Source organism: Lissotriton helveticus, chromosome 1_1 (assembly GCF_964261635.1).
Source record: "Lissotriton helveticus chromosome 1_1, aLisHel1.1, whole genome shotgun sequence".
In the NCBI taxonomy this organism is placed as follows: domain Eukaryota; kingdom Metazoa; phylum Chordata; class Amphibia; order Caudata; family Salamandridae; genus Lissotriton; species Lissotriton helveticus.
Genome location: NC_136057.1, coordinates 1392012708 through 1392033683, shown reverse-complemented (window position 1 = coordinate 1392033683; position 20976 = coordinate 1392012708). Strand labels below are relative to the sequence as shown.

The following is a 20976-nucleotide window of genomic DNA, read 5'->3' as shown; positions in this document are numbered from 1 at the left end:
AAATGTGACAGCCATGTGGAGAGTATGTATGTTTTATAGAGTACAGTAAATCTGTGATGTGTAATTATGTGGTACAGTGTGGCTTTATGTTGAGTGCATGTATGTTGCATAGAGTAGAGTGTAAATACGTAGAGTGTCATTTTTTGGGTACCGAGTGGTATTATTGTGATAGTATTTATGTTGTATTGAGTAGATTAATAATGTGGCTGGTAAGGTGTGGCACTGAGTGGTAATAGGGGTGTATTTAAGTTTTATTGAGTAGAGTGTAAATATGTGGCACTGAGTGTTATGTGGAGTGCATTTCTGTTGCATTGATTGAAGTGTAATTATGTAGCACTGAGTGGTATTGTGTGGAGTGTGTGTTAGATTCAGTAGAGTGTAATTATATGGCATGTAATAATGTGGCATTGAGTGGTATTATTTGGAGTGTATGTTGCATTGAGCGTAGTGTAATTATGTATCATATAAATATGTTGGACTCAGTGGTATTGTGTGGAGTGTGTGTTGTATTTAGTAGTATATAATCATGTGTCATGTGATTATGTGGCACTGAGTGTTATTTGGTGTGCATGGCGCACTGAGTGCAGTGGTATGATGTAGCATGTAATTATGTGGCACTGTGTGGTATGATGTGGAGTGTATGTATGTTGCATTGAGTTGTGTGTAAACATGAGGTGTGTAATTATGTGGCACTGAGTGGTTTTATTTGTAGTGTATGTTGGATTGAGGCAGCGTAATTATGTATTATATCAGTATGTTGCATTGAGTGGTATTGTGTGGAGTGTATGTTGCATTCAGTATAGTAAATATGTGGTATGTAATTATGTGGTACTGAGTGGTATTTGGAGTGCATGTTGCATTGAGATCACCATAATTATGTAGCATATAATTATGTGGAACTGTGTGATTATATGTAGTGTATTTATGTTGCATTGAGTAGAGTGCAAGTATGAGGCATGTAATTCTAGGGCACTGAGTGTTATGTGTTTTCAAACCGTTATGTACATAAGATGCATATATGTATGCATTTATATTTGTATTTATATTGTTATGCAGATGTGTTTGTGTGTATATATATATATATATATATATATATATATATATATATATATAAAAATGTATGTACACCGCAGTGTGTGACTGCGCAGTGTGAGACGGTGTGTGTATGGCAGCGCAGTGTGTGAGTGTGTGCGGCAGCGCAGTGTGTGAGGCAGCGCAGTGTGTGAGGCAGCGCAGTGTGTGCGGCAGCGCAGTGTGTGCGTGCGTGCGGCAGCGCAGTGTGCGAGTGCGTGCGGCAGCGCAGTGTGCGAGTGCGTGCGGCAGCGCAGTGTGCGAGTGCGTGCGGCAGCGCGTGTGCGGCAGCGCAGTGTGGGTGGGGGTGGCGGCGCAGTGTGGGTGGGGGTGGCGGCGCAGTGTGGGTGGGGGAGGCGGCGCAGTGTGTGGGGGGCGCAGTGTGTGGGGGGGCGCAGTGTGTGGGGGGCGCAGTGTGTGGGGGAGGCAGCGCAGTGTGTGGGGGAGGCAGCGCAGTGTGTGGGGGAGGCAGCGCAGTGTGTGGGGGAGGCAGCGCAGTGTGTGGGGGAGGCAGCGCAGTGTGTGGGGGAGGCAGCGCAGTGTGTGGGGGAGGCAGCGCAGTGTGTGGGGGGAGGCAGCGCAGTGTGTGGGGGGAGGCAGCGCAGTGTGTGGGGGGAGGCAGCGCAGTGTGTGGGGGGAGGCAGCGCAGTGTGGGGGGAGGCAGCGCAGTGTGGGGGGGAGGCAGCGCAGTGTGGGGGGGAGGCAGCGCAGTGTGGGGGGGAGGCAGCGCAGTGTGGGGGGGAGGCAGCGCAGTGTGGGGGGGAGGCAGCGCAGTGTGGGGGGGAGGCAGCGCAGTGTGGGGGGGAGGCAGCGCAGTGTGGGGGGGAGGCAGCGCAGTGTGGGGGGGAGGCAGCGCAGTGTGGGGGGGAGGCAGCGCAGTGTGGGGGGGAGGCAGCGCAGTGTGGGGGGGAGGCAGCGCAGTGTGGGGGGGAGGCAGCGCAGTGTGGGGGGGAGGCAGCGCAGTGTGGGGGGGAGGCAGCGCAGTGTGGGGGGGAGGCAGCGCAGTGTGGGGGGGAGGCAGCGCAGTGTGGGGGGGAGGCAGCGCAGTGTGGGGGGAGGCAGCGCAGTGTGGGGGGAGGCAGCGCAGTGTGGGGGGAGGCAGCGCAGTGTGGGGGGAGGCAGCGCAGTGTGGGGGGAGGCAGCGCAGTGTGGGGGGAGGCAGCGCAGTGTGGGGGCGGCAGCGCAGTGTGGGGGCGGCAGCGCAGTGTGGGGGAGGCAGCGCAGTGTGGGGGGAGGCAGCGCAGTGTGGGGGGGAGGCAGCGCAGTGTGGGGGGGAGGCAGCGCAGTGTGGGGGGGAGGCAGCGCAGTGTGGGGGGGAGGCAGCGCAGTGTGGGGGGAGGCAGCGCAGTGTGGGGGGAGGCAGCGCAGTGTGGGGGGAGGCAGCGCAGTGTGGGGGGAGGCAGCGCAGTGTGGGGGGAGGGAGCGCAGTGTGGGGGGAGGCAGCGCAGTGTGGGGGGAGGCAGCGCAGTGTGGGGGCGGCAGCGCAGTGTGGGGGAGGCAGCGCAGTGTGGGGGGGAGGCAGCGCAGTGTGGGGGGAAGGCAGCGCAGTGTGGGGGGAAGGCAGCGCAGTGTGGGGGGAAGGCAGCGCAGTGTGGGGGGGAGGCAGCGCAGTGTGGGGGGGAGGCAGCGCAGTGTGGGGGGGAGGCAGCGCAGTGTGGGGGGGAGGCAGCGCAGTGTGTGGGGGGAGGCAGCGCAGTGTGTGGGGGGAGGCAGCGCAGTGTGTGGGGGGAGGCAGCGCAGTGTGTGGGGGGAGGCAGCGCAGTGTGTGGGGGGAGGCAGCGCAGTGTGTGGGGGGAGGCAGCGCAGTGTGTGGGGGGGAGGCAGCGCAGTGTGTGGGGGGGAGGCAGCGCAGTGTGTGGGGGGGAGGCAGCGCAGTGTGTGGGGGGGAGGCAGCGCAGTGTGTGGGGGGGAGGCAGCGCAGTGTGTGGGGGGGAGGCAGCGCAGTGTGTGGGGGGGAGGCAGCGCAGTGTGTGGGGGGGAGGCAGCGCAGTGTGTGGGGGGAGGCAGCGCAGTGTGTGTGGGGGAGGCAGCGCAGTGGGATGTGTGGGTGCGTGTGTGTGTGGCAGCGCAGTAGGAAACCTTTGAAATTGCATAGGAAAGGCTCTGTGTGAATGTAAAATGTTTAACGTAATGCGTGCAAGCCAGGAAGTCTGTGGCTGAGATGCAACCGCTTTGTGAGGCTGAGCAGGAGCAAGTGGGAGAGGGGAGTGATATAGATCAAAGCGCTTTCAGTGGCCACAGGCTGCCAAACGGTGAGCGCGCGCCCGTCGCACATGAACTGTGTGTGATCCGCAAGCATTTCTGAAGTGCCTACATAAGCTCTCACTTCGCGCATAAGGCTAAAGCTGCCGCCTTTGGAGAAGAAAAAGTAGGTTCGAGCCTCACTTGGGCTCAACATCATGTTTGCACTAAAAACGCTTCAAGTTTGGACTACATCAAAAGAGAAAATGAATTCTTATTTAACTTACATCAAAAACCAGTAGTGCAGAGTTAAGTTTTATTTATTTTTTGTCACCCTGAGGGTAAAAATGGAGAGCCCAAAACGGACATGTCTCGGGACCTGCTTTTAAGGACTGCTGGTCCAGACTTAACTTAACTACTTAAAGCACTAAGCCTGTATTCTTTATGTGATGTGCTTTAACTTATGTGGTGATATGTAGATGAAAGAAGATATTTATTAGGCGCTAAAGTGATAAACAGCATTTGAGGTCGCAAAATGTGTTTGGTATCGGAAACACAGCAGGTTTGTGCCAAAGATGACGCACAATCTTTTAGTATACTATTTAACAATGTAACATTTTGTGCATGGCAAATACATAATTGCAAAAGCAATTTACAGAGTGAAGAAGCGTAAATACAGAGTAAAAACCAACTGCAGTTAGTGCCTATGTCACAGCAATAATGTAAAATGTGCTCGGTGTTCTGTGACAGTAAGTGTATAGGAAAGAAGCGTAAATATACAGTAAACACCGACGGAAGAAATGTAGAAAAAAAATCCCAAACCCGGTAAAGGGAAAAGTAATACAATGAAAAGTCACACTGTATTTCCTCAGATGTCGGGATGATTGGGGAGATTGTCAACAGATGCACGTCCCTGTGATAAGAAAGTGAAAACAAAGCCCGACAAGGGGAGGGGGATCAGCAGTGCCATGCAAGCTCCCCGAAGAAAAGAGCCCAACAAGCAGAAGGGAGGAGGGAGCAGCTGCAGCCCAAGAGAGAGCGAAGAGCAGCTGTTCAGAACAAGCAGCGACCAGTGGTAAAAATAAATAAATAGCTACCAGATGCACCTCCCTGCCATGGGAAAGAGAAAACAAACCCCGACAAAGTAAAGGTTTGTGAAAAAAAATGTTGAAGTCACACTGGAGTTGCGATCGGGATAATTTCTACCAGATGCGCCTCTCTGAAATGGTCTCAAGTATGTCATTAAATTACAAAGAAAACCAACTCTCAGCATTGCTGTGTCGGGTGAGCGCATTCCTTTGAAGTCTGATGCCGAAGCTCAGACAAATGGTGTGCGATGTGGCTGGTGATGTGCACGCGCCTGGCTCACATAAACTGCACCTAATCCGCAGTGGGTAGACTTTTGAAAGCCTCTTACTATAATCTCGCCGTACAATGCTTACGCATTGGTTCGACGAGACCTAAAAAGGTATTTTTTTTAATATAGCGCTTGTTACCCCTGATGGGGTGTTGAAACATGCTCTTCAGGAAGCCCATAAAGGACTAGTGGTAAATTAAGATGGTGAAATATGAAAGTAATTTCAGTGGTGGATATTAGTCAGTTATTTGGAGTGAGCAGGATAGACGAGGGATAAAAGAGGAAGAAAGGTTTGCATTCATATAGCACTTGTTACCCCTGATGGATGTTGAAGCGCTTTTCTGGCGAGTAGCACACCAATCCGGAACTCATAAAGGATTAGTGTTGAAAATGTTATCTTTTGTTGTATTTTCGCTCTACTTTGCAGGAGGCCTTAGACTGTTCAGTGTTTCTACCAGGACACTCATTTTTGGGACTGTTGCCATTAAACAAGCATTTGCAAAACCAACAGGCCTTATCTCTGCCATGTGGTAAACCGGTGGGGCTGCTGTTCAGCACGGCTAAAGGTTAGTGGCATGGAGAGAAGGAAAAATACATGCACACACAAGGAGTAATCCTTACACAACTGCTAAGGTCCCGGAACTCTGCCACTAAAAGTAATATATAATCACCACTTTCTCTCCTTAAGAAGAAAAACTCTGGACACTCCAAGATGCTAGATTTTGTTTATTAAACAGAATCCAGCATCTTGGAGCGTCCAGAGTTTTTCTTCTTAAGGAGACAAAGTGGTGATTAAATTAAGGAACACTGGGTTCCACTCTGGACATCCGCATGGTAAAGCCCCGCACTACCGGATCCATGTGAGAGATATAAAATTGCTCCAATACCTTCGGGTCCGCACTTTTTATAAAAAATAAAAAACACAAATAGTGCCTCAATTGTAGCAGACAGACACTAATCATACCCTCCAGGATATTGCAGCATGCATTCAGGAATGTTGCAGCACAGTATTGCATTTTTTGCATCATCTCATTTTTTGGGCAACAGAGTTATTCATATTTATGAGTTGTAATTTAGGTTTAAACCAATGGATTCCTATCTAAATACATGCCAAGTGCTCATTAATGACACTTCAGTGAGCACTGGCTGTTTAGACAAAAACACTGTTGAAATTATAAAGTGTCTCCAGTCACATGAGGGCTAAAGTGGTTGTGGGAAGATGACTGTAAGCTACTGCTGAGAGCTGTAGGACGTTAAAACGCATGCCTTAACCACGCATGACTTCACCATGAATATACCTTTACAACGCAAGGTAAGTATATTGAAGGTAAGCGAAATATATGCGTAATTTTATTTTTTAAGAGAGGGACTCCCAACCCCTCACTTTTTTAAAAATAATTATAACTGAACAGTTTAAGTAATGGGGGGGGGGGGGGGGTGAACCCAACAGGCAGAATGTCACCGAGCAGCAGCCCAGGATGAGCTGCAGCAAGCAGAGCAGTGCTGGGACGGTGGGAGGTAGCAGCGCTGGAGTTTGCAGGTCCCTACCAAAGGAGGAGGAAGCAGTGGTAAACATGAGCCAGGCAGTGCACGAGATTTTGAAAACTGTGCGTCTGTCATAAAAAAAAACACTGGTGCTCCTAACGTGGCATGGGGCCAAACAGCTATAAAAAAAAAAAAAATGAAAAAGTAGTCCCAAAACAATAGATGAAATTTGCTACTGCGTATGTTTAGAAGTAGTTGGGGGGGGGGGGGGGGGGGGAGGGGGGGGGTGTTCTTGGGTAGGGCTAAACACCGGAAGAGGCATGATGAATCCATGCCCTTGACAAATGGGGAGACGCTTGATCTAGGGGGTAAGGCTGTATTAGTCATGCTGGATCTGTCGGCGGCTTTCGACACCGTCCCACATGACGGTCTCCTTTTAAGACTCCAGGAGATCGGGTTTCGTGGGACGGTGTTGGACTGGTTTAGATCTTTTCTTTCGGACCGCCGACAGGTGATCTGGGCACCACCGTTCTCCGCTGAAATGCCGCCGCTAGGGGTGGGGGTTCCTCAAGGATCCATTCTGAGCCCCATCCTTTTTAATATCTATATGGCCCCTCTGGCGGCGGTGGCGGAGGCTTTTGGTGCCCAGGTCATATCCTACGCTGACGACACCCAGCTCCTGTTCACGTGCAGGAAGGGAGAGGCGTTTGATGGGGCAAAAATCAGGGACTGCCTTGGTTCCGTTTTTGCGTGGTTCCAACGACATAGCCTAAAATGCAACTCAGACAAGTCTGAGTTGCTATTTTTTGGTTGTGTTCCTGACCCATGCTGGAAATCCTGGTGGCCTCAGGACAGGTTTCCTCCCGAGACGGTATCATTGCAGGCCAAAAATCTTGGTGTGATCTGTGACGTCGACTTGTCCTTTAGATCCCAGATCAATGCACGATCAGGGAAATGCTTCAGCATCCTGAGGATGCTCAGAAAATTCTTACCGATGCTATCACTGCAATACAAGAAAATTGTAGTCCAGGCATTAGTTGGATCACGTTTTGATTATGCTAATGCCCTGTATGTGGGTCTGCCGAAATACTTGCTGGCAAGATTGCAGATAGTCCAGAATTCTGCTGCAAGGGCTATCTTTGGCCTCCCACGCAGAGCCAGAGCTTCTAGTTTGCTTAAGGAGTTACATTGGCTCCCTATCTCTAAAAGAGTTATTTTTAAAACTCTGACTTTGGCTTTTAAGGCCCTGCATTCTGTAGGCCCTGTGTACATCAAGAAGAGATTGGCCTTTTATGTTCCAAGAAGGATGCTGCGATCGGCTTCATCTGCCACGATTGTGGTCCCTTCTATTAAACGTGCCCGGATGGGTGGTCGGTCCTTTCGCTATTTAGCGGCCCTCCATTGGAATGGGCTCCCGATCTCTTTGCGGAAAGCCAACAGTCTTTTTACCTTTAGAAAGGAGCTGAAGACGTGGCTCTTTTCTGCATGATCGCTATGACCACCTATGAGTTGCTGTACGGATATACTGGTCTCTGATCTCTTTGCAAAAGCGCCGGGACACCCGCATGGGTAGCCGTGCGCTATAAAAGAGTGTGCACATAACATAACGAATAAAGGAGCGACAATGGTACCAGCAAATGGGAACCCTATGGGTGGGCTGCAAGCCCAAGCCCACAATGTAGATACAGCATGTCTCTATTCAAGACACTGCAAACGCGTCGTCTAGAGCAGAGATCTAAAGAAGAACATATCTCCATGTCGTACTTGCTTACTTTACTCACTCTTGTGTGGCAAGGCAGGGTTTTCATAATACAAACAAGCCAGAAAAATAAACAATCCCTACTTGGGAGGCCACTTCTTTCGTTTTTTTGCAGCAGGATTCTTACAATTGCAGGCATCACAGGATTCCGATATTGCAGGAAAAAAGCAATTCATAAAATTGCTAATTAAGAGAAATCAATTTGTACTTAATCCATGGGCCACACAAACAACGGAAGTGATGCAGGAACTAAACACGCTGCCGAATTAGAAAGCAGTTAGGAAGAGTAATAATGATTACGATTAATGGTAAGTAACAGGCGGGCCAAGCGACCTAAAAAGATTCATCTTTTCCCCGGGATCCCATTGTTGTGCAAGTGACCCAGTTTCAGCCAGTTTTACTTGGACAACCAATATGTTCTATTCCTTTGGGGGACACTCAAGGAGGGTTGTTGCCTACTATTTAGAAAAGACCAAAGATGGGATTTACAGCCTAAAAGGAAGATACAGAGCTCTTTGTAACTCCACTTATGGTGTAACATGCAACAATAGCTATACTTCACAGCAAGTATAGGGCCTCAACTGTGCTTGAAATCTTAATTGCCTGAGGATAGGGTGGAAAAGTTTTGAAATTGCAATAAAATGTTAAAAAAGGCCATAGGTCAACCCGTGATGAGTGAAATATTTTGGTTTCATGGAGTAAGTGAGTCCTGGCTGAGAGAGCTGTGGAGAAGGCCTGGGGACTTTCCACCCACCTACCCTCGTCACCGCAGTATAAACTTACATGTCCTGCGGCTCTGAAACCTCAACGTATCTCATTTTCATCAGCCGAGGGAAGTCCATTTCCTCCTTCACCTCCCAGTCACTGCGCACTTCCACTGAGGAGTCTCGGGGCTTCTGCTAGGATCAAGACAAGAGCAAGATGAGACATCGCAAGTAAAAGAACACACAGCAAAATGGAGGAGGCAAATAAGGGGAATCTAAGAGGAACACCTCATTAGGGGGAAGGGGGAAAGTGAGGGGAGCGAATGCCAAAACCATGAGGAATCACTCAACAGCCTAGGAACAGAAGGGAAAACCCTGTTGAGAAGGTATGATGTTTGGAGACAAAACAGAAGCAACATATTTACCAAGAGAACAAGTAAAGGAATGGGGTGAATTTACAATTATGTGAAAATGTTAATATCCATCGGACATTCATAATGTGATGCGCATTCCCAAATATTTTGTTGTGTAAAATTCCAAACATGATAATTTTATTCCACACAGATTTTCATAGTGGTTTCTGTGATTAAGCATTTGTTAAATGAACTTCGGGATGGAAAAGATGAGAGCAAAACCTTTTAAGTGACTAAGTAGCCAGCCTTTTGAACACTGCTTACTGTACCTAGAGTAAAGAGAACATATCACTCGCCTTGCTATGTTCAGATAGCCTTTGAATTTCGCATCCATGCACACCATTCCAACACTTCCACTACCGCTACAAAACCCTACTTGGATAGCAGTGGCTCATTGTTCGGCAACATTTTCTAAATATTGGAGAAGCGTGGCTCAGTGGTTAGAGGCGGCAGACCTGGAAGCTGAGATCAGCCGTGGACCAGGGTTCGTTTCCCCGCCTCGGCGGGTCTCGGGCTCAAAAATTCCACGGACTTGATAATTCTCGTTCCGGTGCCTACTCAACTCACGGGGTCACACTCTGCGACTCTGGGCAATAGCTTGCTTAATCTCCACTACGGCCCCTCGCGGCGGGATGCCTGGCTTTCACCTTGTGGACACCCTGCCGGGGTATCTCACAGGGGAATACCAGGACGGGTTCCCTAAGCAAGCGCCGAGATGCCTACGGGTAGTCGTGCACTATACAAGAGCGTAATCATTTCATCATTTCATAAATACACAGCTCTTCTGGGGATTGAGGAAACCAGGATTTACGTATGTGCCAAAACCAAAGACATCTACTCTGAATCCGGTAATGCCATATTTATTTTGGCTGCATAAACATGCTCATGAACCTCATCACAAGGTTCATCAACATAAAACTCCAAAAATTGGGGATGTCCTCCACACAACTTTAATGTTAACTAATAATCCCACTGCTTAAATAGTCTTAACACAGAACCAGAAGCTCTTCAACTACATACCAACCTCTAGACTTCAGTGATAGGTAAAGATTCTATACATGATGATTAACACCTAACTCAGTCCATTGGAACTGACCGACCTCCCTAGCCACTCAGTTCAGGCCATGACCGTGAAGAAAGATGGAGACCACTGTAATTATTATTAGGGAGCAAGATCATCAGGTAGTACCTACTCATTGCACTGTATGAGAATTTGCACCAATTCCTCTCAGCGGCATTTAATTACAAATGACTCCTAGACTAGCTCTGACCAGCTTGAGGATTCAGGAGCAGTTATTCAGTGCTCTTGTACGACGGCACCAACACAGCAGAAATAAATTAAATCTTGTCACCTGACCGTTGTCACCAGTGAATTAAAAAAAAAATCCAGTATTGTCTCCCCACGAATATCTACAATATGTGCAATCCAACACCTCTGACATTCCAAATCAAGCAGTCTTTGGGCCATCCACTGGCTTGTTCTCAGTCATTTCAGTGAGTGACACCGTGAATGCAATCTTATCACTTGATTCCTGGCTAACAACACTTTAAAAAATGCCTTCTACCACTTCAGTCCAACATGAAATCAGTTTCTGCTGCTACTGCATCAGCAGATCACTGGGGTTATAGCAATGTTCCTCTCCATTACTGATTACGACAATAGATTCTACGGAGACTTATCTACTACGATGGTGGTCACGCTCTTCAGAGTACAAAATTATGTAGGAATCATGAAACATGCGGATTACATCTCACCTGAACAAACGGCACACCATTGGCTTCCAACCAAAGGTTTCAAGTTTTAAATATTACAGATGAATGCCCACTGATCTTTCTAACGTGAAGACATCATACCAGCTAACAACATGTTTAAGCCTCGAACCCCAATACTGACTTTACACCCAACCAATGTGTTATACAAGCTTTGGGGACAGAACAAGAAGTGCACAAAGCGTTTCACTCTGAAACTTTCTCATGGTACTCCTTCACCTGGAATCAGAATTTCTGGGGCTCAGAAAAAGCCATCCACTCCATTCTCAGAATGAACATGAGACCTTTAAACATATGAACATCCTCTTGCAGACCTTCTCGAACAATTATTTTTCCAACATGTGCAAAGCAAGTTACAACAGTTCAGACACAAAAAATCAGCAACAAAATGCGTTGCATTCCAGTATTTCACCCATTGTACAAATAGGCTTCTCTTCGCTCTTTAATTTTCTTTATCTCCCATTGTGAAGAAGCCAAATTCTGAGAACAGGGCCTAAGCAGTTAACGTGTTAATGAGAATGACCGTCACCTCCTCCCCACCAGAAGAGAAGGGGTACGTACGTACGTCTGTCCTCACTGGAGACCCAAATCAAAAACACTGTTCCCCCAGAAATTCACCTGCCTATTGCGTAAGTGACAAGGGAGTGGAATGAAGACAAAATATGGTTCATGTATGATAGCAGAAAGGGATTGAGGGGGCACACAACTTATTTTAGGCACCTCTTTTCTGTCCCTTCAGAAGTTACGTGGTCGTTTTTCCTAAGCCAAAAGACTACCTTGGAGCATATACATAAATAATGCCTTAGGATCCTCATGATCATGAGGGAACCTTTAATGTGACACTCAGATGTGTATTTTGTGCACTTTCGCAGCACATAAAAACAGGTCTGCTGATTAAATGCCTGATAGTTAATCTGTTTTGTCCTACTCAAAATGAACGGAGAGCTTAGCCTGTTTAAATTAATTCTGTAACTAAGGCAAACAGACGTGCTTCTCTATTTGTCTCTATTGTGTTGACATAGGTTGTATAATCTATGCTTTTCATACTGTATTCACCAAAACTTCAAGCATAAATCTGCTGTTTACACTTATTTTAGCTCTTCACGATTTGTTATCGAGGATTTATATGCCCCCATTTTAAATAGGATTACTGCATTTGTTTTTTTAAATCTGTTTACTCGTTGACAGATCTATTACACAATAAATAATGTTGCCATTCATTTAAAAGCTCAAATACAAAACAAAGAAGAAAGACCAGAAGTAAACTATTAAAAAAAAACTGCACAGTATTGTATAATTACCAATGGATTGGAAGATAAAGGATGCCCACATGGTCTTCCTCAAAAATATTCTCACAGTACGAAGCTGGTTTTAGGTAAAGGGAAGCACAGTTGAACACCTATTTTATCCGAACCTCAGAAATCCAAACCATGAGCAACTGTATACATGATTGCTAGATGTGATCTATGCAAAACTCAGGCACCCTACTTTGGCTCAAACTGTGAAACAGTAAGCAGAAAGAACCAGTGGCTGGGAAATATCTGGGTTCACGGAGATTAAAACATTAGAGGAGGACTATTCCTTATAACTATCACTTACAGAGATTTCCTTGAACATGTACTCTTAATTGATACACAGGGGAGCTTTGGATGCCTACTTTAGACCTTATTTCTACAACAGCACACAGGAAGAAAGAGGATTGAGCATAGCACGACATTACCTGGGACCTCTGATCCCACTTCTGACGTACGCCAAACTGCTTCTGGAACTTTTTCTGGAGTCGCAAACGATCCCTGAAATTAGAAATAACAGCAGTCACAATGGTTTCTACATGGGAAAATGGAAAGGTGACAAGATATCAAAGGGGGAGGGTAAGGCTACAGCAAGTTTTTATGATTGGATCTCTCTCAAACACACACTGAAGATCGCAAATTCTTAGAAAGGAGTGAAAAGCTTGTAAAACGGAGTAAAAGGGCTGACTGAGATTCTTCAAGCTTGCTGACACTTCAAGGTACACTTTCTTATGTAACGGGATCGCAAAAAGCTTACTGACTTTCAGTCTTGTTTTTTCCCCCACATAGAAAAGGAATAGGAAGTACACGTCGCTTAGGACCACCTTAGGAGTGATGCAATTTATGGTCAAATAATGTGTGTGCACACAAACCTACCGGCCCATTCTTCCATCCTTATCACTCTTCACCTCTTTTAGTAAAGTCAGCTGATTTTACTCATGGGCTCAGACCCTGCTATTTTAGCAGTGCATTATATAATAAGGTGGACCGCCCGGAGGCATTGGATTCTTGTTAGTGCCATACAGTAGTCTTGCAAAATATGGTCATATGCAAAACCCAGAGACCACGCTGCACAGGGTTAAACACCACAGAAGGAATACAAACCTAAAGGTGACATTAATAACAAAGAAATAAGTGCCTGTGCACATATAAGGAAAAGGTAAGAAAGTGGCTACTACCATTATTCACTCATAATATTTAGCATCACTAAATCACAACAAAAATGCATAGTGAATCTACAAATCCACACCCTCACATCAGCACATGGGAAAAGAGATCCTTTATTTTATAACCAACCTATCCAAGACATTCAAGTCAACAAAGACGATGCTGTCAATGTCCTATGAGCTCGCGCAGGAAGAAATTAATCACTCAAACTGCATAGAATCATGCTCCCCATCCTCTAGCTACCTGGACAGGATACGAAGGCCTTAAGCCACTAAAGCGGGATCTAACCTCTGTTGAAAGAAATCACCCTGGACTTCATTTAAAGCACTGGCCATCCTGTGAAGCATATAAAATCTATGGAAGAAAGTTTTTTTATTTTGGATTGGCCAAACACAGCTTTTAACCCACAAAATAGAGTTTCATCAAAACCTTCACCAATACTTAAGATTTGCTGCATTCCTCAGGAGTTACTAGATTTAACAAAATTCATGAACATCATGGATATCCCACCCACTTTACAGTCACTGAACCGTATTAACACTGAACAGCAGTATATGGAAAACTACAAATGCTTTAGTTGACCACAAACAAATGCACACAGAATAAAGGTGACATGTGAAGGGAATAAAGGATGCCAACGCAAGACAGACAATACAAGTTGTAGAAGATGACAAAGCAGGTAAATGAAAGGTTTTCGCATATAACAAGCCAGCAAGTAAAACTGCTGCACAGGGCGGTCGTCTTCGTGGCATCACAGTTGAAGCCACACAAAAAAGAGGAAACGTGTTTTAACATAACAGGGTGCCGCACTATAAAGGGGACACACAACATTAAGTGGGCAAGATCAGATGATCATGCAGAAAGATGCGAATGATAGCGCCACCCACCTTTCCTTCTGCTTGGCACTTTTAGGCAACGTCTGCATGTTGAACTGTAGCTGATTTCTACGGTCCTTGTCCCTCCGAAGGTTTCTCTGATGATGGAAAAGAATCGTACAAGATAAAGGCACTGACACCCAGCCAGACTCTGCTAAGATGGTAGGTTCTTAGATTCAGCACCAGGGACTCCACAATCAATATACTTCTAGATCCCTGGTCTGTAAATCCACAAAGCAGCATTCCAATTACTGTGAAAGTACAGTGGATCCCAGTACACCCTTGCCCAGAACTCCAACCTTCATACGGTATGAACTCAAATGCCACTGGAAAACCCCAGCTCTGCCTTTGGGTGGTCCATCAATGCTAACAGGCCCTATAAGCAGCAGATCTAACCAGAGGGGCCCAAGACTGAATCACCTGTGCGAAGCGCATACGGTTCCTCTGGTAGGCAGTCTTCTGCATCTTGGTGGTGTCTACCAGCTGGAAGCTGCCCTCATCCTCCTCGTGGAAGTATGCATACTGACTGCCACCACCAAACTGAGAAGAGTATTTATCTGTACAAAGAGAGAACAGCTCAACGTAAGGGGGAGATGACCAAATCTTGAAGAAGCAGTATTTTTGATAACAGGGTTCTCCCACAAAATGAAGCTCCTAGAAGAAAAACAGATTCAGGGAATCGAGACAAAAAAGGTTGAGGAATAAGGAGTGTGTCTGGAAGTATGGGTGCCTGGGACTCCGTATGAAGTGCACATGGAAGCAAGGTGAGAATGGTTAAGTGGTAAGAGTGGGAGAGTCATATGGGTAGATAGGCTCCAGTGCTACAGCACTTACTGGTGTATCGTTTGTCCTGGTATGTGGCTCCCGTCCAGTCAGCGACCTTAGAAAGGCAGAGGGGGGGGAAACATATTAGAAAAAGGGCAAGCACAAATACAAGCCAACTTATTGTCATCTAGAACTCCTCTCCATCCTCAAACTCCCATGCCTGTCCAAGAAACCTGAGCAGTGTGGCATTGGTATCTCTTAAAAGCCATAACAATTATAGATTCAAATTCCACAATGAAAAGCAGCCACAAGTGAGTTTTGCAGCAGGTCTGGAATAATGCATGATCTGGAGTACAGTCTACAGTTACAAGACAGTGAACTACAAAACGCCACTGCCTCCCTCAAAACACATTCACCAAGTAATGGTGGGTCTTGACAATACACTTAAGGACCTACAGATGTAGCTTATAGTTTTTCGATACATTGCTAAAGAAGGGTGAATTTGTGTCACAAGACTATGCAATCTTTGCTATTCATCAAAGCCATAGCCAATATACAGAAAAACACAACAAGCAAGTGTAAGCTGCACAAAACAGACAGTGATATGTCTGAAGTGAACAACGTGTCATAGCATTCAAGCTGCTGCATTAAAGTGTCAGAGCCAGAAGCTGATCAGTGACTCCAAGGCTAGAAGACACAAACTGTGCTTAAAACAGCTTGATATGGAAGGGCTGTTGGCTAAATGCCCCCACATTATTTCTAACTCAATTGGGGAAAATCCTTACCTTGCCAAGTCGATCTCCTTTGCTGAAGGGTTGATATGGCATGTCCTTAAACTGATCGGGCACTGCACAGGGACCCCATCCAGACAGGTTGTCCTGGATTACCGGGGCAACAAATTTAGCCATCATGGTAAAGCCTGGGATAGAGAATGAGAAAAGCATGAATACCATAATGTATCACAGATGGTTAAACAGGTAGGGAACAGCACACCTTCCAAGACCTGGATAGTTAGCATTAAGGGCTACATAAAGAAGAACACAAAAAGCGTTCAAATAGATGAGAAAACAAAACATGCCACCATCTCATCTCGGCACGCTACACTATGGCATCTTAGAAGAAATTCCATTTTTTGGTACACCAAGCCCAGATGATGGACATTCAAGACACAACGTTTTCTACCGTGTTGACAGAGGAGAGTTTCAAGTTCTACCAAATACATTTTTAAGGGCACTGAATGATGCAGCATTATAAATTTCAGGATCATCCAGTCATTTTATTGTTTCAAATTAATTTTGCCACTTTTCACAGCTGAAAGAAATAGGTGTCAGAAAGGCGGCCAGACGGTATATCCTTTTGTGACGGATTGTTAATTTCACCCACTCTTGACCTCTAAAATGTGAATGGTTAACTATACTAGTGATGTACATGTCTAGTTACACCCTGCTTTTGAAAATTACGATAAGTCTGTATTTTGCCAATCCTGTGGAGATCACTACATAGCTGATCTCAAATACTAATATTTATAATCACACCTGTGGAAACTAGCCAAAATATTTTTTTTGCATTTTAATTAGATTTTTCTATGGAACAGTACATGATTCAAAACATTGCATCCATCAACAATGCCATTCAGGATTCAACATACAACCGTACCGAGTTACAATAACACATTACAGGAGAGATCTTCAGACTTTTTGATCCGAGACCCCCCTGTCAAACTCTATCTGAAAGAGACACGTTAGTATTAGATTCCTTACCTTAGAATATCCCCAGGCGTCAGACTGGATCCGGAAATTTTTGAGTAGCAGTACCCTTGCGCGTCGGTAGGCGTCGTCTGCGGCTCCGCGTCCGTCGTCGGCGTCGTGGGCGCCGTGATGACGTCGGAGTACTTAGACGCCGCCTCCGCGTGCTGACGTCAGTTCTTCTTTTTTCCGCGCCAGCAAGCGCAGATCTGGAAGTTGCAGTAACCCTAGTCAATTTTGACTAAACTTTTTGATCCTTTTTGATTACCATTTCGAAGTCTCTCGACTCCGAAACGGTGCCGATAGGGATGCCCGGCTTCAAGCATTGTGACGATTGCGACCGGCTGATGTCGGTCACGGATCCTCACCGCGTCGGTTTGTCGTGTTTGGGCGTCGACCACGACGACAAGGCCTGCTCCGACTGCCGGGCCCTCTCTTCGAAAGCCAGGCGGGAGCGGTCCCGTAGGCGCCTCGAACTCCGGCAGTCGGCCCCACGCCGTGAGAGGTCCCGATCCCATGGGAGGTCGAGGGACAGGTCGCGGGCCTGGAGCCACCACAGCTCCGAGAGTAGGCCGCACTCCTCCGGGTCGAAGTCGTCGTCAGGTAAGAGGCACAAGAAGTCCAAGCGGCGTCATCGCTCCTCGGACTCCGCCCGACGCTCGCGCGATGCGGCCGGGGGTTCGGGTGACACCGCCCACGCGGCTCCGTCGGAGTCGCGGGCGCCGCGTCCAGTCCCATACGGTCCCTGGGCTCAACGCGACGCCGGAGGAGGTCGAGCGCTTCCTCATGGCCATGAGGAATCTCTCTCCTCCGACGGGCTCCGCGGCGCCTCCGGGCCCAGCGGACCCGTCTGGGAGCCCTAGCGGGTCGGCGGCTCCGGCCCCGACGCCGTTGGGTGCTTTGGCCCAGACGCCGCCGATGCCTTCGGGCCCGGCGCCGCAGGTCTCTGTTATCCCGACGCCGCCGGCGCCTTCGGGCCCGGCGCCGAGGGGTCCAGTTGTTCCAACGCCGCCGGCGCCTTCGGGCCCGGCGCCACAGGACGCCGCTGGTCCTCCTTCGGGATCTGGTTCGTCGCCGGTGGATCTGACGACCTCCCCTGCGTCGGACCCTCAGGTGTCGCCTCCGGCGCCGTCCTCGGGCGGCGCCGACCCCGGTCCTCCTTCCGTTCCTGTTCGGCCGTCGGGACGGCCCCGTTGGGCGCCGCTCCAGACGCCGTTGGGCGAATTTCACTTTTATGAACAGGCCCCATTGGTTGGACCCTGAATTTCAGGAGATGGGTGAAGGAGAGGACTGGGAGGGGTCTGAGGATTCTCTGACCAGGGAGTGTCAGTCTCGTGAGGACTGGACAGAAGAACTTGGGGAGGCCAGTGGCCTGGACACCTCTCCAGACACTGGGTTTGTCTCCCCTCCTACCGTGGCTTCGGAGGAGGGGGCAACATATGGTGTGGTGCTGATGAGGGCTGCCAAGGCCTTGGGCCTTGAGCACCCCGTCGCGGCCGTATGTATGTATGTATGTATGTATGTTTTGGATTTATATAGCGCTTATAACCCAGGGGTCTCTAAGCGCTTTGCCTTGGGAACCCGTCCTGGCTTTTCCCTGTGAGATAGCCCCTACAGGGCATCCCCAAGGTGAAAGCCAGGCATCCCGCCGCAGGGGGCCGTTGTGGAGATTAAGCAAGCTTAATGCCCAGAGTTGCAGAGTGTGAACCCATGATTAGGTCAGGTGCCGAAGCGAGAATTATCAGGTCCGTGGACATTTGAGCTCGAGACCCTGCCGCGTCGGGAATTGAACCCTGGTCCCGGGTCTGACCTCTGCTTCAGGGTCTGCCTGCTCTAACCAGTGAGCCACACTTCTCCGTGAGGACTAACCTCCTCACTGAGGTCCTTAAACCGCAGTCAAGCTCGGCCGAGCCTCTGCTGCCCTTTAATGAGGCCTTGACTGACGTTCTTTTGGGCACTTGGTCCAAGCACGCTACGGGTTCGCCCGTAGATAGGAACGTGGCCAGACGCCACCGCCCAGCCCCGGGCGACCCATGTTTTCTGTCCTCCCACCCTACCCCCGAGAGCCTGGTCATCCAGGCCTCCAATTCCCAAACCGCATTCCCGTCGGCCCCGCCGGATCGGGAATCCAAGAGGTATGACCAGTATGGGAAGAAGATCTTCTCATCCATTAGTTTGGGCCTGCGGTCTTCCAACACCGCCTGCCTTTTGGGACGTTACACCCACTCTGTGTGGGATAAGGTCGCGGAAGTGCTGCCAGAGTGTCCGTTGGAGGTACGGGCCAAACTCGGCCAAGCCCTTGTGGAGGGCCGGGATGCAGCCAAATATTCCATCCGGTGTGGGCTGGATACCACCGACTCGCTAGGTAGAGCGATGGCAACGACGGTGGCGGTCAGACGCCACGCCTGGCTGAGGTCCGCCAACTTCTCGGCGGATGTCCAGAGCACGCTCATGGACATGCCGTTCGATGGCCGTCGCCTCTTTGGCGACAAGGCAGACCATGCGCTTGAGCGTTTTAAGGACTCCAGGGCTACGGCCAAGTCCTTAGGCCTCTCAGGCCAACGCCAGCAATCGGCTGCCTATCACTCCTTTCGTGGCCACGGAAGGGGTGCGCCCACACGTGCCGCCAGCCACGCACCGCAGGGCAATACCCAACGCGGTGGCGGCCGTGGGAACCGCCGTCCGGGCGGGGGCAACGGCGAGGTCAGTCCACACCTTCCCCTGCAGCATCCGCCTCAAAACCTTCCTAGTCCGTGCTTTCAGGCCCATGTGACGCCAGTGGGGGGCAGGGTTCGCCATCACCACCTCCACTGGCGCACTGTCACTTCGGACAGGTGGGTGCTGCAGATCGTCCGAAGGGGCTACTCCCTCCCCTTCGAGGCGACTCCTCCAGCCATGCCACCGCAGAACCACCGTGTATCGGGGGATCACTTGCGACTTCTGCAGGAGGAAGTTACGGCCCTCTTGGCCAAAGGGGCCATCGAGCGCGTTCCTGGGCCTGAAGTAGGATGTGGTTGCTACTCCCACTACTTCCTGGTACCCAAGAAGGGCAAAGGGGGCCTACGCCCTATCTTGGACCTACGGAACGTCAACGGCTTCCTCCGAAAGGAGAAGTTCAAGATGCTGACACTGGCTCAGGTCTTAGCTGCCCTGGATCCGGGAGACTGGATGGTAGCGTTGGACTTGCAGGACGCTTATTTCCACATCCCCGTCCTGCCGGCCCACCGGCGCTACTTGCGGTTCACGGTTGGCCACGAGCACTTTCAGTTTACCGTGCTCCCCTTCGGCCATACCAGAGCCCCACGGGTGTTCACAAAGGTGATGGCGGTGGTCGCAGCTCATCTGCGCAGGTTGGGGGTTTCAGTCTTCCCCTACCTCGACGACTGGCTGTTGAAGGCGGGCTCGCCCCAGACAGTCGTCAGCCACCTCCAGACTACGGCAGACCTCCTGCATCAGCTGGGGTTCTCGATCAATGTGCCGAAATCACACCTGTGCCCCTCTCAGAAGCTCCTCTTCATCGGAGCGGTTCTAGACTCGGCGCAGTTTCGGGGTTATCCACCCGAGCAGCGAGTCCGGGATATTCAGGCTCTGATTCCCATCTTTCAGCCGTTTTCCCGGGTTTCGGTAAGGTTGACGCTGCGGCTTCTGGGGCTGATGGCCTCCTGCATCCGACTGGTGCATCACGCCAGGTGGCGGATGCGGGCTCTGCAGTGGGACCTGAAGTTTCAGTGGGCCCAGCACCAAGGCAACCTTTCCGACCATGTCCTGATCTCGGAGGGCACTGCGAGACAGTTGCAGTGGTGGCTCACGGACCGCGATTGGGTCTGCGGCAGATCCCTCTCCCTTCCCCAACCGGAGCACGTAGTTGTGACGGACGCGTCCCTCCAGGGCTGGGGAGGCCACGTGGGAGAGGCGGAGATCAGAGGCCTCTGGTCTCCGGCGGAGACCCGGCTCCACATCAACCTGTTGGAGCTCAGGGCGATTCGTCTAGCACTGAAGGCATTCCTCCCCTCTGTCCGGGGGAGTGTAGTGCAGGTGTTCACGGACAACACCACCGCCATGTGGTACTGCAACAAACAAGGCGGAGTGGGGTCGTGGATCCTTTGTCAAGAGGCTCTTCGCCTTTGGCAATGGCTGGAACGCCAGGGCGTGACCCTGGTGGCTCAACACCTGGCGGGTTCTCTGAACGCCAGGGCGGACGAGCTCAGCCGTCGGTGCATGATGGATCACGAATGGCGTCTGAACTCGGACGTGGCGCAAGGCCTCTTTCAGCGATGGGGGGAGCCTAGGTTAGATCTATTCGCCACCGAAGAGAACGCGCAATGTCATCAGTTCTGCGCGTTGGAATTTCCAAGGCGTCACTCGCTCGGAGACGCTTTTCGTCACGAGTGG

The 20976-nt window shown here is 49.5% G+C and overlaps 1 protein-coding gene across 2 annotated transcripts in view; it reads right to left on the bottom strand.

Annotated features, from left to right (window-relative positions):
* The window catches only part of EIF3D (eukaryotic translation initiation factor 3 subunit D), a 102710-nt gene that overhangs the window by 66483 nt on the left and 15251 nt on the right, over nucleotides 1–20976 (bottom strand). The window contains exons 2-7 of one of the 2 annotated variants that reach the window (XM_078684161.1): nucleotides 15625–15758; nucleotides 14909–14954; nucleotides 14495–14631; nucleotides 14087–14172; nucleotides 12461–12533; nucleotides 8637–8752 (exon numbers count right to left, since the gene is read on the bottom strand). In XM_078684161.1, coding sequence (XP_078540287.1) covers nucleotides 8637–8752; nucleotides 12461–12533; nucleotides 14087–14172; nucleotides 14495–14631; nucleotides 14909–14954; nucleotides 15625–15750 — 584 coding nt within the window. In that variant the 5' untranslated portion in view covers nucleotides 15751–15758. The remainder of the gene's footprint in view (nucleotides 1–8636; nucleotides 8753–12460; nucleotides 12534–14086; nucleotides 14173–14494; nucleotides 14632–14908; nucleotides 14955–15624; nucleotides 15759–20976) is intronic. The other variant, XM_078684162.1, reaches the window with a different exon arrangement.